Below are 19,097 nucleotides of genomic sequence, written 5' to 3'. Positions count from 1 at the left end.
AAGTAGCAGGTACACATGTGAAAAAATTCAACCGCTCTCACACTAAGAGAAATGTAAGTTGAAACATTTGGATACCATTTCTTATCTATCAAAGTGACAAATACTGAACAGTTTGAAACATACTTTGCTGAGAAAATGGGCACAACTTCATACCCTGCTGGTTCGAGTGCAAAATAATATAAGCCCATTCGCATCCACCTTTTGACCCAGACATTTCTGTAGGAAATAATCCTTCCTGCATTCACATGAAATGTCATACGTACAAGGCTTTTCACTATCACACTGTAATAGCAAAAGCATAACACAACTGTTCCTCAATAAAGGGCTGTGTAAATAAACCACAGTGCGTGTACACAATGGAACACCATGAAAAAGGAGCATCTTCTCCATACACTGACGTGGACAACGTTTCAAGCTGTGTCATTAACGAGATGTAAGCATTCCCAGGTTTATTACAGCATTATTTACAATAGCCAAGATATGGATACAAGCCAAATGCCCATCAGTGGATGAATGGATAAAAAAGACGTGGTATACAGACACAATAAAACATTATTCAGCCATGAGAAAGAAGGAAATCCTGCCATTTTCAACAACGTGGATGGACTTTGAGCATATTATACTAAGTGAGATAAGTCAGACAGAGAAAGACAAGAACTGTATGGTATCACCTACAACGTGAAATCTAAAATAGTCAAACCTGTTTAAAAAAAACTGAGTAAAACGGTGGTTACGGGGTGGGGCTGGGGAGGAACAGGCGGGATAAGACTGATGGTGTTTAAAGGTACAAACTTGTAACAAGTGGTGAATAAACCACAGGGTTCTAATGTATAGTATAATGAATACAGATAACAATATTGTACTATAATTATGTAATGTGATAAATATCACTACAATGGCAGTCATATTACACTATATAAATGTATCAAAGTAACACAGTGTACACCTTAAACTTACACAATGTTACATGTCAAATTTATCCAATTAAAAAAAAGATACGCCATTAAGTGAAAAAAACCAAGGTATGGAATGATATAAAGTAGTACGCTATCTTTTGTTTAAAAAGGGGGGGGAGGGACTTCCCTGGTGGCGAAGTGGTTAAGAATCCGCCTGCCAATGCGGGGGACACAGGTTCGTTCCCTGGTCCAGGAAGATCCCACATGCTGCGGAGCAACTAAGCCCGTGCGCCACAACTACTGAAACCCACGCCCCTAGAGCCCGTGCTCTGCAACAAGAGAAACCACCGCAATGACAAGCCTGCACACCACAACGAAGAGTAGCCCCCATTCACCAAAACTAGAGAAAGCCCACGCGCAGCAAAGATGACCCAAAGCAGCCAAAAAAAGAAGAAAAGGGGGCGGGGAGAGAATGTGAATAGATACTAATACTTACTTGTATTTACAATAAAGAAATACTAGAAGGATAGAAAACAAACTAAAAAATATGGTTGCTTTAGAATGGAGTGGACAAAAATGGGTAGAAGCAAGACTTTGCAATGCATAACTTTATATATTAGCTTGACCTTACATCCCTTAAAATGTATTACTTAGTCAAATGCATTAAATTACAAAATAAAACCCACTCATTTATGGATTAAAAAATTAAAATCACATATTCACATACATACATAACTACTGTCTAGAAAAATAAACCATAAAGTCCATTGAAGAATAAGGGACAAATTGAAAAAATATTTAAAATCAATGACAAGGGTTATTTCCTTAGCCCTTTATTTTCAACTGCAGAAGATAACAACCCAAAGAAAATGGGGAAACAATTTGCAGAGAAAGAAATACAAACACCTAAAAACACAATGAAAAGATGTTCATATATACTTATATAAAGAAAGGTAAACAAAAACAACAGTGAAATACCATGTCCACCTATCAGACAAGCATGAGGAAGCAGTCATTCTCATATACTTTTAGTGAGACTATAAACTAGTGAAACCTTTTTGGAGGGCAATCTGGCAGCATTTATCAAAACGTAAAGCATCTGTAGCCTCCAATCCGGTATTACTGGTAATTTACTCTGTGACTATACTTGCATAAGTCCATCACGATACTTGTTCAAGGATATTGTTTTGCAGCACTGCTTTTAATAACAACAACAACAAAAAACAATCCAAATGTGCATTGTTAAGGGCCCTAATAAATAAATTATAGTACAGCCACATAATGCAATACTACACAAGCTGAAAAAGAACAGGGTTTACCTATAAGTGCTAATATGGAAAGATCCCAAGATGTGTCATTAGGTGAAAAATCAACATGCAGAAGAGGACACAGAGTGGGACATACGTGTGAAACGTGAGAGGAACTAGGAGTAGGGGAGCAGGGAGGAACACTTCAACTTCTTTTTGTATACATTTTCTTTTTTTATATATTATCCTTTTGTGCTTTGAATTTTAACTACGAAATTTTTTTAAACCAAGTATTTAAAATACATTATGACAATTATTTGCCAAGTATTTACTGAAAAAAGAAGTTTCCCTAGCCTATCTACAAGGTTTCCTATTATTTCTGTGCAACGACAGGGATAAGGGTGACAACTACAATTCTAACCAACAAACTAAAACCGGCAGCACGCTTGCACATCACCAAAAACTCTATTTTCAAGCTCACAAGGTATGAGATGTGAGGGTGCAAAAAATTGAGATGCACCTCTTTATAAGTGTCTCTGTGGAGTTATTACATAAACAGCACTACATCCCTGGCATGGCCCAGAAGACACAACCAAAGTTCTCGATTTGTGACTGATGAATGATTCAACCTCAAGGAAATAACTTAGTCGGCTTCTCTGGACCTCAGTTTCCCGATTTGAAGAAGAATGTGTGTGTGGCAGGAAGAGGCTACTGGATGGTTCTAAAACTGTATATGATTCTAACTTAAAAGTATTACAACTTCTGCATAGTTGTTTGAAAAAAACCTCATTGATAATTCAGCACATAGGAATCACACTCAAGCTGCTCTTATGTTATCTATCCAGGATGTTAACAAACATACACGAACTATGACATACCCCAGAGACAGCTTAGCTGAATTTCTAGAGGCTGAAAGGAAAATCCATCAATGGTGCCCAATTAATGTCAAACCAAAAAAACAGAGTTCATGTTAAAGTAATAAAATGAAAATATTTAATATTTCAGCTCTAATTTTTATTTCTTAAATGGCATATGGATATAAAATTCCCCATTAGGTCCTTTACTACAGTCTTGTCCCTCTGAGCTACCTCTGAAGATTTGCAACCACGCCATGACAGGAACGCTAACATTCTGCAATATCTTGTGATCCAACTTTCAGGCAAGTGGGGAGACAAAGCTTTTGGAGACTCAAACTTTACAACATAATGGAAGTTAGGAGTATGAGAGGTAGTATACAATATCACAGCCATCAAAATTATTAGACTCTTCTTACCTGGTTCTGTAAATCCACAGCTGCCCACACACAAAAAGAATTCTGTTGGTCCCAGAGAGACAACGTATTACCATAAATTATCTCGTATGGTATGTAAGTGCCAGGAAGAGGTAGGCCCTGCCTACCTTTATTTTTCTATTTCCATATTTGTCAATAGATTATCTAAGTCTATCCTCTTTTCACTCTTTCCTTTGGATCAAGCAGAGACGAAAGGAAAAGTAGGCCAAGTATATTTAACACCAAACAAGTTATTTGCTTAAGATGGCTTGGCCAGCCTTGTCTGGCTCTAAAACCTAGCCCTACAGTTCCAGTAGGAATTAAACACCAGTTTGAAAGGGCGCTGTGTTCCAATGCCTACTAATACATTGAGGGTTATTGGCCAACTTCTTCACATAAAGGCAAGAATAAGGGTGTGTGTGTGAACATGTGTGTGCCCACATGTATGTACGGAGGGATTATGGGTGGAGCCGGCCACAGCTGCTTAATTTTTGTCAAGCTTTTTTTTTCCTTAACAGGGAGGAGGCTTGTGGTTACTTACCATCCTCATAAGCCGCTACCGCCAGCGAGCTGTTTATCCTCACAAAGGAGACATATGGCTGCATTCCAGGCTCATCCTCCTCGTAGTCCGATTCCAGGAATGGGGCTGTGTAGTCCCAGGTGCGGGTGTCCCACACCCTCACGTCCCCTGATGTATATCTGGAAAAGAAGGACACGCTTGGTTCCAAATGGGGAGTGAAGAGCAGGGCCACCGTGGAGAGAATGGGGAAGCCTTAAAACGACAGAGGAGTCAGATCTGGCCGGTGTGGAGCCACTGCTGCAACACTGTTTACACGAGTCACTCCAACAAGAGGAAATGGCAACTCTGTAACAGAAAGGCCAAGAGCACGTTTCCTGTTCTCGTAGCACAATGGGGACAATTTCAAGTGAGAATACTGTAATAAAAAATTGGGTAGCAAGATCTCCTTGTTTTTCCTTTTTGACTATTATAACCAATCTGTTACCTTAAGTCCTCTCAGTAAAGGGATCACTAGCAGAAATGTGTAGAAGCCACGCTATTTATACACAGACGCACACACACGCGAAAGACAGAGAGGGAACTGCTAAGGACTAATGGTCTTACAGGCACAAGCTTTCTAGTACTTCATCCATGCATCAGATTTGACTGATTAAAGTCCCTAAAGACTAATTGATTTGCTGAAACAATTAAATCTTGCCTTTAGCAGCCAGACAGTGCTGCCTTCTCATGAAAAGCTCTTGCCAACATGTATGACACACCCCAGTTTCGCCCGCTTAGAGGACAGGAGCGCTCACTCTCTCTCTGATTACACCTGCCACTGCAGCAAATGCCTCACTCCATCAACGCCAAGGCAGGGCCGGAACCTGCGCAGACACCAGGCCCCGAAGATAATGGAACGGCCAGATGATGAGGTGGTGCACTGGCTGCCACTGAGGTGTCTACGCTAAGTTCTTCACATCTGCTACAGGGGGTTTGATTCAACATGTAAAGCAACGGTGGGAAAGCACGTTAGAAACGGGGTAATGTATGTATATCGATGCTCCTCTCACTTCACCCCGGCTTCCACCTCCCCCCTCCGGCCCCGTGTACTCAAGTCCATTCTCTATGTCTACGGCTTTATTCCCGCCCTGCCACTAGGTTCATCAGTACCATTTTTTTTTTTTTTAGATTCCATATATATGCGTTAGCGTACGGTATTTGTTGTTCTCTTTCTCTTATTTCACTCTGCATGACAGACTCTAGGTCCACCCACCTCACTACAAATAGCTCAATTTTCTTTCTTTTGATGGCTGAGTACAGGGAGATCAGCTCGGTGCTTTGTGACGACCTAGAGGGAGGCTCAAGAGGGAGGGGATATGGGGATATATGTATGCATATGGCTGATTCACTCTGTTGTACAACAGAAACTAACATGGCATTGTGAAGCAATTATACTCCAATAAAGATTAAAAAAAAAAAGAAACACGGTAAGAGTCTCATGATGAACCCACACAAACAGAGACAGGCAGACAACTGTAAAGGTGTTCAGTCTTCCTGAGGCCAAGCCATAGTTCCTTCTTTGATCTCACATTACAAGTGTAGAATTGAACAAGATAACTCCAAGATTTATTTAATTACTTAAGTCTATGACATGATGCATCTATGAAGTGGTTATAGATGAATTTCTCATGCGAGGTTTCTTAATAAAGAAACTGGGAATATTCTGATTCAGGAATGCTTCATTTACTAAATGTTTCCCTCAAATTATTAGTTGACAGCAAATACGTACATTATGAATTCAAAGGCCATCCTGTCACACACATTCTCTAGGTTGGAGCACTGGACTCTCTCCCTGTAGGACAGTGACTGGAGAGTGTATGCGTAGTGTAAAGAGGCAAATAGGAGAGACGTGCTTTCTAAAACTGGACTGATGGGCCTCTGTTTGACCACTGATCCTCCAGTAAACAGAAACGCTCACTCCATGAGTGTCATTACACCTGGCGATGCACAAGCAAAGGCAGCTATTGATATCACCATGGTCGCTGGCTCCCAGACCCTCCAGGCAGAGCTCCATATCACCTTCAGTGAGGAAACCTCCATAAGAACACACACTGCACTGCACCAAAGCTACCAGGCTCACCCTGACACCCTAAAAATGACTCCAGCATTCCCTGCAATAAGGCCACATGCTTAGCAACAGAGACACTCAACAGAGATAACATGGTTGAATTTCTAGGCTGTGTATGATTATTAGACTCTTAAGGTTAAATTCTATGTGAAAGGAACCGGCCAATTCAGAAAAGAAGGGTAAGAAGGATGGCAACACCTTTCAGAAATACAGAGAAGGTAAGTGAAAGACAGAGGGAACTCAGGAGATCAGAGGACTCAGGAACTTTGAGAGAAAGAAGTACACAAACCAGGAAAACGTATGTACTTTCCATCAGTCTTGGTCACTCTGTTTCTTATGACCTGCATATGGGACCACACCAGCCGTCTTCACGTGGTCCTCTGAGGTGCCCCCTTAGTGGATACAGAGGACAGGATTTGGGTGGCCTGAGCGCCACCATCCGCAAGTTCCCTTTACACAAGGAGTTCCAAGGTAAAGCAACAACAACCAAACCAAAACTTGAAAAACTGCTGAACCACACAACCGTGAGCTATGAAATACAATGTGTCTCTCTCTTTTGGGGAAGAGGAGAGACGGAGGGCAGAGGTCACCCAGAGAGGAGCATCTTTTAACATCGAAAAGGCTCCTGACCAGCCTCTTCTTCCATGCAGCTGTCCCCTTCCCACTGCCATTCCACCCACCTAGAATTAAACACGTGCTCTCCTCAAAAAGCCTCAGCCCACAACCAGACTGGCCTGTTGCAAGTTCCTGATTCTGTCGGTGACAGCATCCATCCCAGGTCACTGGTACAAAACCGAGGGGCTCCTCCATACCTCCTTCCCTGGCCACCCACACTGCTATACATGCGGTCAGCACGCCCTTCCTGCCCTTCTCGTTCCCCGTCTGCCACCAGGTCCCGCTACCGCATCAGCTCCCGGCCACCCCACGGCAGCCTCCTCACTCCTGAGCCTCGCCCACCTGCAGCCAGCCCCGCACCAGCCAAGCCCTCAAAAATACCTGACTACGCGGATCTCTCTCCCTCTCTCCCTCGCCCTCCACACTAGACCCCGAGCCTTATCATCTACCAGGACAGCGGCCTAGACTTTCCTCGAGTGGCAACTGTGTGAGTACGTGTGTAGTCATCTGACTGTTCGTCTCCCCTACGAACCCACAAGCTTCTAAGGTCAGGGGTTGGGTCTTGCTCACTGATGTTGATCCAGTGACCAGAACAGTAGAACTACGATAGTACTTGACACCTAGGAAGCCCTCTGTAAATCCTGAGGCCTCAACACCACACTGAATGAAGCTTTAACTACCGGCCAGGCACAGAGAACTCTCCACAAACTGGCCTCCACCCCTCTTCCAGCCTCACTTTCTCCTCTCCCTTAGCATGAGCTGGCCTCTAGCCAGGCCTGCCGTTCACTGGCTTCCACACCATAGGTGTCTCTGCACCTTGGCTCCACCTTTCTGGAGCCCCTTCCCTCCCCATGAACCAGCTGGGTGGGTCAACCTTGGCTACACATTAGAGTCACCTGGGATGCTTCTAAAACTCCCAATACCTGAGGGCGCACCAGATCAATGAAATCTGACTCTCTGGGGGTAGAACCAGACAACAGTGTTTCCCAACGTGCCACCAAGATTGAGAACAACCTACCTCACTCAAGCCCACCAACGTCTCAAGGCCTAGCCCAGGCCCTCCTCCTCCATGAAGCCTCTCTGACTCAACTACTGCGCCCTTGGACCTGAAGAAATGGCGTTCACTGCTACATCCCACGTCTCCTCACCCTGACCGTGAAGTCCTCGTGAACGCCCTACCTCAATGCCACAGCCTCCATCACAGTGCCTTACACACAGCTGAAAGAAGGGGGTCCCCAGCTGCTTTGAGTGGCATCTCCTTTTCTTTCTGCTGCCCACCTTCTAGTGCTAATGATCAGTGAAACACCCGGAATGCGTGCATCAAGATGCGTCAGACTTCTTGCATTTACTTCCAAACTGATTAAAACCTCTCTATAAAACACGGAATAAGCTAAATTATTTTGGTAAACATGAAATTTTCCATATATATCCGTTTAAATCAACTCCATTCTTCATGGCCAAAAAGCATGATAATAGCATAAATGCTGCAAAGCAACTCACAAGGCAAATATAAAAGACTCGGTGTCTCCTTTATGATGGGAAAAGAGAATAAATATCCCATTTCAGCAGGTACTACACGATGACTCAGCAATAGGCTCTAAAATCTAACACATGAAAACAACCACAGCAGTGGTGCTCAGACTGTGTTAATGAACTCGTGCTAAAGAAACAGACATTTTCATGAGGGTAAAACACTGGTTGGGGCAGAGGGACCTGGACCAAACTCTAAATGTGATCTAAAAGCGCTTAATAACGTTGGCCAGGAGAAGCAAGAACAGATAGGAAAGGGAGGTAAGGAAAAGGGCTGATTCTTCTCCAGAGCTCCAGATGTCTTTATGGCTGCCTAATGACAATTACACTCAACCAATTAAGACACCACTATGACAGTTGCATTGTCAGTAAGCCTTTGGACCCCAATGTTGATGGCTCTCTAATTAGTGTCTGTGCAAAGTACAACTGCGACTAATATATTAGCTGATGTAAGAACGCTAAAGAAAAACTAAGGAAGAAAGAAGCCTTTTCCAAACGAGTAAGGACGTCCCGGCCCACGGCACGGACCAGTGAAGCTGTATGCTTTTCCCAGTCTTTTTTTATGCTTGGCAACGTTGAGTTTACCTCCAAATAAATAGGTCAGAGACCGCAGCTGATTTTTTGTTGAAAGAATGGGAATAGAGCCTCTTTCAAGCTCGGCACACCAGAGCAACTGCCAATTTAAAATGATTTACCATGGAAGAGCTTTCATTAACTAGTACATTTCCAATAAGCAGACTGCTTATTTGGACTAGGAGACCTGAAGAAAATGGAAGAAGTGCTGTACAGCTGCAAACAACCTTGAACCTTTCTCCTCCTCTAAGGAGCCAAGCAGGTGGGAGCTGTGGGGGGATGGTTCCATTTTGCTCCCAGCTGCCAGTGATTTGCTAAAAAAATTTTTTTCAAGGCTCTTCACAACAACCTGGGGCACTGTTTTAAGAATCTGGTAGTCAGGTTAAGTGACTTACCCAAGGTCACAAGAAACATTTTAATGGCACAGCTGGGGTCAAACCGGGTCCCCAGGCTTTTCTCTAACTGCTGCTCTAGCCAACAAGTCACTCTTCCTCCTCCGATGAGTGTCTGTAAACACATACGGCTTTTAAGAACCATCCCCATTTAAGTGCAATATAAGGAATTTACTGTTTTCAATACCGTGACTCAGGCTTGCCGGACATAGCCCCTGACCCTAACTCATCAATTCTACCACTACAGCTCAACTGGAAGGCAAGAAGCCAACAACAAAAAAGCTCAGTATGCTGGCAAGGGGCGTGGGACTGGGCAGATGCAAAGGTGTCGCCTACACATGCTTCACAGGTGATGTGGGAGCACATGTGGGATGGCTGGTAAAACTTCACCCTCTACAGGACCATAGTCACACAGCCACCCCCAAAGTCACAAGTCTATTCTGATCAAGTACTCACAGCAGCCAAAAGGAGCCTTGTTATGAGGCCTCAGGCCAGGAACAGCAAATGGTTTCATTTGTGTGTCAAATCCAATATATCAGTAGTGGCTGCCTACAGCCCTGTGTTGAGAAGGATTCTGAAGCTGTATTCCATCCAACTCACCAGAAAAATAAATGCTGTAACGGATTTTTCATGCCCACCATTGGTTTGGGAGTGAGGAGCCACGGAACCTACGCAAGTTACTTGCGTCCTTACTCCATACAAAACTCTGCCTGGGGACTTCCCTGGTGGCCCAGTGGGTAAGACTCCACGCTCCCAATGCAGGGGGCCCGGGTTCGATCCCTGGTCGGGGAACTAGGTGCCGAATGCCACAACTAAAGGAGCCTGCGTGCCGCAACTAAGACCTGGTGCAGCCAAATAAATAAATTAAAAACTCTGCCTGGCCAACTCCTAGCCATCCCTTCCAGACTCAACTGAGAAGTCACTTCTCAGGAGAAACCCTGCCTGACTTGGAGCCTACACTAGGTGCCTCTCCCCAGTGTGTTAGGGTGCCCGCTCTTCCCCTACCCTAACCTCTCTCACACTGTCCTGTAACCACCTGTAACTGTATCCCTTTGGCCTATGAGCAAGGGATGTGTACCCCTCCCCTCAGCAAGGAAAGCAAGGGATGTGTACCCCTCCCGTCAGCAAGGAATGTGTCTGCAGTATTCATCTGTGCTTAGTACATACTGAATGAACGATTCTGACTTAAACTCAGAAGATGGAAGTGGTTTAAAGCCTACAAAGCAATTAGGCAGAGGCCCCTACGAGTGCAGTGCCCACATTTCAAGAAATGTTCATTATGCCCTTAACATGCAGAGGTTTTAGGAGCTAGTCACACATACTCCATACTTTCTTTAGTAATACCAAAGATTACAAATCAATGAAAGCAAGAGTATTTACTGTTTTCTATGAAACATGACTGTGTTGTATTATGCAATTAACAAAATGAACTCGATCCCACGGTGCAGTCTTTCTGTGGAAATGCACTACTACAAACATCAAGTGCAGCTTAAGATGCATCAATTGAAAAATAATGAACATCTTAATGGACCTTACGAGATCCATGCACTACACACTTAAAACTGTTTTCCATACATCTTGGTTAATCACAATCAATAGAGTCAGAGCCAATGATGATTATGCAGAGTTACTGTAGCTGTGGCCCTTCCCATTATTCCCTGGAGAACCAGAGATGGATAAATGCAGTCATGAGTTCACCAGTATTTACTAAGGATATTCTGGAGCTCCTTCATTAAGGATATAATAAATGTAAAGCTCTCCTCTGGTCTCTTATCAATATCTTACCTCAGACTTACTTACCAGAAAAGCATGTATACCTCAGAGCAGAAAATAAATAAAAGTATTTATAAAAAGAGGTCCCTAATGGGTAATGATCGAATTCCTTATGGGAAACAATCCAATGTCATAATAAGCAGCAGCACAAAGTCTATATAACGCAAGGTTGAAAGGAACTGCCAAGAGAAACAGTTTTTTAAAAAGGAGAAAGACAGAAAGCAAGTCCTTAGTAAGTATAAATATGGGGTGACATTTATCTAATGCAATTTTTATCACCAATCTGTATTTACAAAGCATCTGTTATCATCTCAAGAGCCTCAAACTAATCCTATGTATTATCCATTTTTATACATTCACATGAAGCTACAGTATTACAAACACCATCCTTGAGGTCCTCAGCTCCTGAATAGCAAGTGTTGTAAAATTCAGGGCAAATACACACTATTTCAGATCAAAGCCATATTTTGGCATGGTACATGGTCAATACAAAGGCACATTTTTAATTACTGGGAAAAGTGGAGAAAAAATGGCTAAAAGCAAGATATTTCAAGTTACCTTAGACACGTGCCTATGTCTGAACTATTATTTTCCAACAGTTCTTAATTATAAACAATGATAACATTCCAATAAAGTGTCAATAGGCAAAGTGAACCAACCAGAGATTCAGACACCAAATTTTACATATATAAACTGGAAGCTCAAAATGTTGCTTCATGTCTGCATAAGACTGGCAACCCTCTCGACTCTGTCCAGGTTGTGACAGACAGAGCTCTAGGAAGGATAAAAGCCAGAACGACAGCCAGAGGTCACTTGGCTGCTAGAGACGTGTGTGTGGTTTTGCTTGGTGTCACTTGCCTCAGAGGGAATGGAGATGGAGGAAGTGCAGGAGACCAAACAGGACAACTGAGTACTTTTCAGGGAAAGAAGACACCTAGCACTTGGTGACATCAGACGATCCAGTTTTCCCTCCAACCACACTTGACAGAGAAGAAACATGGATACACAGTCACTGTTCCTTCCAGTCAAGGCAGGAGTTGCACCCTAAAAAGGCAGATCACCACAGCAGAAAACGGAAGGAGAGGCATTTAGGAGTGCTGAGAAAAACCTTGACACAAAGAGGGGGCTTGATGTTTTTTAAAACCAAAACGGGGGGGGGGGGGCGGGAAATGGTCCTCTAATGTGAATAGTATGCTTTCTTACGCAAACTGAAGCGCTTCAGACTTATGAATCTTAAGTGACAGTGAGGAGGGACTTCACTGCAAAACACCACCATACTCCTGGGCATCTGATAAAAGCTTCTCGTGAGCTAATAGCTTAATGGTTAGCAGAGCTGGCACAAGGCTCCCAGTGAGCCCCCCGTTTGACTTTCTCCGGCAAGTTTTACCCGAGATGCTCTCCTTCACTAGATGGCAGTAAAGCGAATATATTCCTGGCAAATTATACCTAGACCTACATCTCAGGTTATAATGTGACCCTTCTGAACTCATGATGTCATCTGTTTTCAACACCCTTAACTCCCAGAGTGCAACTGTGGAGAAAGAGGACGGTCTAGGCCTCACAAAACAGGACTGGGATGCCGTCATAGCCTCGTCCCTTCTAGTCTTTTCCCTCAATGATAAACGTATAATTTGAGAGACATTCTAAAATTCTCAGAGCTCTCACCACAAACAAACAAAAACAAAGAAACAAACACCATGCTTCCTAATCACTTATTATCAACCAACTTTCTAGATAACATCTCTTCTTCTAAATCCAAGGAAGACACACTAAACCTCACCGCATTTCAGGAACGCTACCAGATCACAAAGAAAACACAGCCAGAGGCTGAGCTCTGAGAGAAAGAGACAGGTGGCTTATCGCAGAGATTGGTGGCTTCTCAGCACAAATTATTCTCAGGTTTAAGAAATGGGAAATTTTAGCCAGAAAAAATCAAAGTAAAGGTTGTATTTGAATTACATACTTAGTCACCGTTGAAGGAACTTCCACTTACCTGACCAGCAAAGAAAACCACTGTTTCTGGTATTTTCTGGGATGCTGCATATCACTGCTAGGTGGCCACATGACACCACAGAGAGGCACGAGGAAGGGCCAGAGTTAAGAGCTTGGTAAGTCAAAGATGCGGTAGGGAGGCTCAGAGAGTGCAGGGTCTCAGAAGTGCAAGGAGTTTTCCTTCTATACATACCTTCCCCAAAGTTTCCTCGGTGCTGGGACTGGTGTTAGGCTCTGAGGTTACAAACATGCTTAATACATGGCCCCCACCATTTGAAAACGGTACAGTCAACAAGATAAAACTCTTGATCTTTATTTATGGCACTGACCGAAAAAAAGGAAGGTGCACTCAGGAGACCGCGTTTGAGGGATGGTTTAGAGACTTCAAGGCAAAAGTTATATGGGAAAGAAGTTGAGGATTATGAAGGCATTTTAAAATAATTTCTTTTTTAAAATTTTTTGGCTGTGCCACACGGCATTCAGGATCCTAGTTCCCCACCCATGGATTGAACCCGTGCCCCCTGCAGTGGAAGTGCAGAGTCTTAACCACTGGACTGCCAGGGAAGTCCCTAAAATAATTTCTTAATCTGGAAAAAATAAAAATCCATCCACCTAAATCCAGTAATTAAAATATTAAAAAACAGGCAGAAAACTAAACGGTACACACCAAAAGCCACAACAGGAATTGTGGCAGCATGCTGGGGTTTAGGTGGGTTTCTCTTCTCCACTTTCTAACAGTTTTGCAAAGACAATGTGGTTTTACTACTGTTTTCATTTTTAACAGAAAGGAAAGGTCCACACATGCCATGAAAGAAACCAAAGTGACTCTATAATAGCCAAGCCACCAGAGTAGCGAGCGGGGGCTGCAGAAGGCAGCGCTGGGGCCCGGCTCTCCACACGCCCCCCGCAGAAGCACAGCGGGGCAGGCAGGGCACGGGTGCCAGCCTCACTCCCCGGACCTTGCCGAGCCTCAGCTGCCTCACCCAGAATGAGCGTTTCGGAAGAGAATCTCTAAGTTCCTTCCGGGTTTCAAGCTGTATGATTCTAAGTTGAAAAAAACTAAGAAATCGGAGAACAGACAAAAGAAATTAGGAATTCCTCCAGCTTCCCACGTAACATGGAGTATACAAGTGGAGGGAAGGGAGTCTATCAAATGTTAATGCTTTTTTTCAGACTAAAAAAAATGTATTAGTACTACAGAGCATTTAATGAAATATTATATATCACCTCTAGTTTTAAAAGACGCTTACAAATTAACTGAAAAAAAAATACATGGCTGTAAGGTTAAGACAAAAATGCTTAGGCGAAGCCTCAAGGCCGCGTGATTAGCTGCCCTATAAGCTGCAGATAATCACCCCTCCGGAGGTGTGAGGAGGGTAGACGCTGGGGCAGAGCGGCAGTGGGGCGCTAACAGGCTAGCACCCCATGGAACCTGTGGGAGGAGGCAAGGCTTGAGCTGGGCGCGAAAAAACGGGGACTGGGTTTCTTTCGGGGGTAATGAAAACATTCTAGAATTAGATAATGGTGGGCAGTTACACAACCTTGTGAATATACTAAAAATCACTGACTTACACAATTTAAAAGGGTGGATTTTATGGTATGGAAACAGCATCTCAAGTTAAAAAAAAGACATGGTCAGAGGTGACTAGGACAGTGTGGCAGGGCGGGGGGAGGGAACCAAAGGTGCCCTGGGAAGAGTAATGAGGAAAAAGGGAGGTTGGAAACAAATTTCAAAGGCTCCAAACATCAGGAAAAGGTAACTGGAAAACTATCACCCATGAGACAGGAAAGGAAGCAAACACTCATGGACAAGAGTGAAAGATCAAAAGCTTTGAGAATAACGTCTGTTTCCTCTGCTGGAAAAACAAGCCTCAGGTGAGAGGCGTCCCGGTCCTTTCACTGGACAGGGACCCGAGTGTCTCCGCGTTTCCGAGTGAATGCGCATCTGAAGGGTGCCCTGGTTCTGCGCGCAAAGAAGAGTAAGGCAGAGCCGAGACTGGGTTCGCTCTAAGTTTAAGTGTGACACAAATTAGTCTAAGCCTAAGCAATGCAGTTCCAATCCAGGAACATTTACACAAAAGGACTGAAAAGCTGGGAAGAAGCTGGGGCAAGATTCTGCAACATAATCTTCATCAATCATATAAAATACATTTTACAGGTTTAAATGCAAAAATGTCACATCGGTTAGCTGCAGATATAAAAAAACTAAGCGTCTGAACAGATTCCACTTGTGTAAAAAAATAGAGAAGAAGGAAGGGAAGAAGAAAAATAGGAGAAATGCAAGAGAAGTAAAAGAGAAGGAAATGGTGAGATGGCCACTGTCTCTTTAAGAAGCTCCTTGGAGATACATAACTGCAGAAAGCCTGGTGAATACAACATTGATTGGGAATGAGGTAACCACAAACACCGCTGTCTCAAATGAAAAGGGATTCAAGATCTGACCCAGAAAACAAGCATCGTAACCACCAGATAAAATTTTAATGATAAACACAAAATGCTCTATATACAAGCAAGATTGAAGTATCTGATGCTAGGCCATAAACGTTAAGGTTCTCTTAGAAAGAGGGGCCATGAGGAGCCTCTCTGACCCACAGATCAAGTTTCATCTTATCGATCCACTAAACTCTGCCATCGCTTTGCTTTGTGCTGGCATAATCTGTAATGTTGAGCAGGCCTCGAGGGAACGGAGAGGCAGGAAAAGAAGGACTGGCATCTGGACTAGTGTCCAGATAAGAAATTCATAATTGGCTTTCGAGAATCGTCTCATTTCTAATTCCTTTTATGACTCTTTCAGTTCAATCTCAATAGTCTGTCCTCAAAGGCCCCTGACACACCAAGAGACTTCTCTAAGCTAGAATGATCCCAGTCCCTTTGGGAGTTATTGAGGAATCTCAGAATTAGCAGGTGGAAAGGATCTTACCTAGCATGAGCTCTCAGGCCCATACTTGAGCAATGAGGGGCAGAAGCCTAGAGCCACACTGATAACTGAAGGGATAAAATTCTAGATTTCTGGTCCATTAGTTTTTCTAAAAGTAATAGTTCTATAGCACTCCCAAGAAGGGTATTTACTGGCCTCGAAATCATGGCCAGTAAAACACAAGGTAATGGAAAGTGTTCCTCCTAAGGCTTATCTTGTTTGAAGCAAAATACTTTTACATAGGTACTACGGACCACAAAATATTAAAATAATCTGACTCTTGGAAATTTCAGTTAAGGAATGCTTCTGAAGGAAAGAGTTTTCTTTAAAGAAAAAGGCTCTCCTACTACTAAGCTGTTAAGTCCAAGGTTTGTTTTTGTTTGCTCCTCCAGGTAGAAAGTTCTTTTGGGTGTCTCACTGCGAAGTCAATCCAGACTCAGAAGTTTAAGTGTCCTGGTCTCTATGGCATTAAGTACACAATGTGAGACTCTAGTTCAAGACATCTTGTTAATCCAAGAAGAAAGTTTTCTTCTTCTTATACATTAAAGAAACACATAAAAACATCTCTGTAATAAAACATGAAGAATTCATGAAAGTGGTTTTTGGAACAGAAGCCAAAGGAATTCACAGAAGTTAGAATTAAATTTCTCGGCAATGGAGACAAACAAAAAGCCTATTTCAGGACAAGTTAACTGCAAATACGAACTATGTGGTGGGGAAGGAAGATTACCTGTGGCCACAGCCCTTCCTCATAATAAAGGCTTCAGAACAAGAGATCAAGAATAGCACCTGGGGCTTCCCTGGTGGCGCAGTGGTTGAGAGTCCGCCTGCCGATGCAGGGGACACGGGTTCGTGCCCTGGTCTGGGAAGATCCCACATGCCGCGGGGCGGCTGGGCCTGTGAGCCATGGCCGTTGAGCCTGCGCGTCCGGAACCTGCGTTCCACAACGGGAGAGGCCACAGCAGTGAGAGGCCCACATACCGCAAAAAAAAAAAAAAAAAAAAAGAATAGCACCTGTTTCTGCCAACACTTATTATTATTGCTTGACTTTTTTATGTCTTCATAAAATACAAACTGTTTGCCTTAATGAAAATCTAACAGAACATGCCAGAAGAGTGACAGAACACAGAAGAGTGATTTAAAAGCTCAAAAGATGCATGGACACAAATGGATTACAGAGCCGCTCCACACCACTAACTTCAGAGCTCTCAACTACTGGAGGATAGAGTCATGGAGACGGCCCATCTCCACGAGGGCTATAAGTGGGAAGGCACGCACTCCCAAGGGAGAATAAGGTGGCTGGGACGCAGAGGGTGGTCCATGAAAAGTGAAAGACCTTAGGATGAAGAATATTAACTGAAAAACTGTTTTCGCTTACCCAGCAATGACAACACCATCGTGAGAATGCACATCACATAAAACCGCATCAGGAATGTGTTCCAGCTCACTCACGGCGCCTTTGCGATTCTGCATAAGAAAAGGGGGTGCAGTTTATACTACTCTCTGGATAGCCAGGAGACAAAGCATTTCGCTCTCAACTACATTCATGGCAGTTTTTTTACGGCATGGACTGTGTCCATAGTTATCAAGACATTCGAAAGGACAGAGACAACTAATATGTTAAGCTATGTATTTATGAGTTACAAACACACTGAATGAAACTACCGGGCACGGGATGCGCGAGACGAGGGCCCTGTCCTTGAGGGGATTACAGGATGTTAACCACTCCACTCCGCAGTGGGCTGCTAGTGAAGAAATGTATAAAGTGTATTTAAAAAGTCCAGTTCAGATGAGAGAAAGTAGTTAATGGTATTTTACCTGTTAACACCCCTTATAAATGCTCTCAGAATAAAATGAAAAAGTATATACAACAAGATAAAAATCAGGATGGGGAAAAGAAAAGACATTGTTTCTGACTGAGAGGTCAGAGGTTCATGGAAAGGGTATTTAAAGGAAACCCTAAAGCCCATAACACAGCTGCTCCTGAGGAGGGAACTAGGTGGTAGGTGGAGAGAGGTGAGAAAGATGTATTTTCCAGTATATGCCCTTTTATGACTTTTGATTTACTGCATCACGATTGTTTATTTACTGATTCAAAATATGTATAAATAAAATAATTATTTTTAAAATAAAGGGAATCTTGAAGAATAGAAAGTATTTACATTTGGGATGTTGGGAAGGGCAGGGCAGGACAGTTAAGCCAAAAAGCAAGCGTGAATAAAAGGTATTCAAGAACACCAAGCCATCAAAAAATACATACACATAACGGAATTGCTTTGCTGTACACCTGAAACAATATTGCAAGTCAACTATATACTTCAATTAAAAAAAAATACCAAGCCATCCATAATTTCAACTTTGCTGTACCAGCACAAGGATTAGAAATAGTGTGTGTAAGTGGCAAGCACAGTTCTTAGCACACAGGTTTTCAATAAATGGTTGTTGCTATTTTATATTATTAGGAGACAGATGATGACATTCGTTCCATTAAAACCAACGTTTACTAAGCAGCTGTACTCCAGGCACTGTGCAAGACGACCTACATGGTGATCTCACTGAACTCGAGGACCAAGTCCAAGGCTGAGGGACACAACTGGACACATCCAAGTGGGGCTGTCCTGCTAGTGGAGACATGGGGATGGAAGGACTTGAGAATCATCTGTTCGAGGGCCACAGCCAAAATGACAGGAACAGCAAAGCTCTTTTGAGGGACAAGCTATTGAAAGAAAAGGCGAGGGCCTGTGTGCTCACATTCTCCACTAAGTTTCATCACGTGGCTTCCTTCCCATCAAGGGCTCCAACCGCACACTGGTATTCTGGATTAGAGAGATCCTAGAATGCTACAGTGAAATGAGTGTATGCAAACACCAGGGAAAGGAACATCATTTGCACGCTGGCTCTGAACTGCAGGTCCAGGTAAGTTCCTGCAGGTCCAGGTAAGTTCCTGCATTCACAGGTCATCCCCTGTGTGGAAGTACTGAGAACCCTGGGGTCCCTTCTCAGCTTCCTCCAACACCAACCTAGGAGATGCCAAACCAAATCACCTTCCCAACCCATCCTGAGGTTGACCATGAATAGCACCAAACCACAGCATCTGCGTGCCAAGGCCGATGCTAACTGAGCAGCAGACACAGGCCACGCGCTGTGGGAGGAGTGTTAGATATATCATTAGACAGTCATCCTCACGACGGCGCAAAGAGCGCAGCTACTCTCAGCTCCACATTAGAGATGAGAAATCAGAGGCACACAAAGGGAAAGCATCTTG

The 19,097-nt window shown here is 43.4% G+C and overlaps 1 protein-coding gene across 1 annotated transcript in view; it reads right to left on the bottom strand.

Annotated features, from left to right (window-relative positions):
- The window catches only part of FBXW8 (F-box and WD repeat domain containing 8), a 114,131-nt gene that overhangs the window by 65,586 nt on the left and 29,448 nt on the right, over positions 1-19,097 (bottom strand). The window contains exons 4-5 of the mRNA XM_004281497.4: positions 17,211-17,299; positions 3,955-4,112 (exon numbers count right to left, since the gene is read on the bottom strand). Of these exons, the coding sequence (XP_004281545.1) occupies positions 3,955-4,112; positions 17,211-17,299 (247 nt within the window). The remainder of the gene's footprint in view (positions 1-3,954; positions 4,113-17,210; positions 17,300-19,097) is intronic.

This window comes from Orcinus orca, chromosome 15 (assembly GCF_937001465.1).
Source record: "Orcinus orca chromosome 15, mOrcOrc1.1, whole genome shotgun sequence".
Taxonomy (NCBI): Eukaryota; Metazoa; Chordata; class Mammalia; order Artiodactyla; family Delphinidae; genus Orcinus; species Orcinus orca.
Note: the sequence above shows the minus strand (reverse complement) of the source record. Positions and strands in the feature narration are given on the sequence as shown.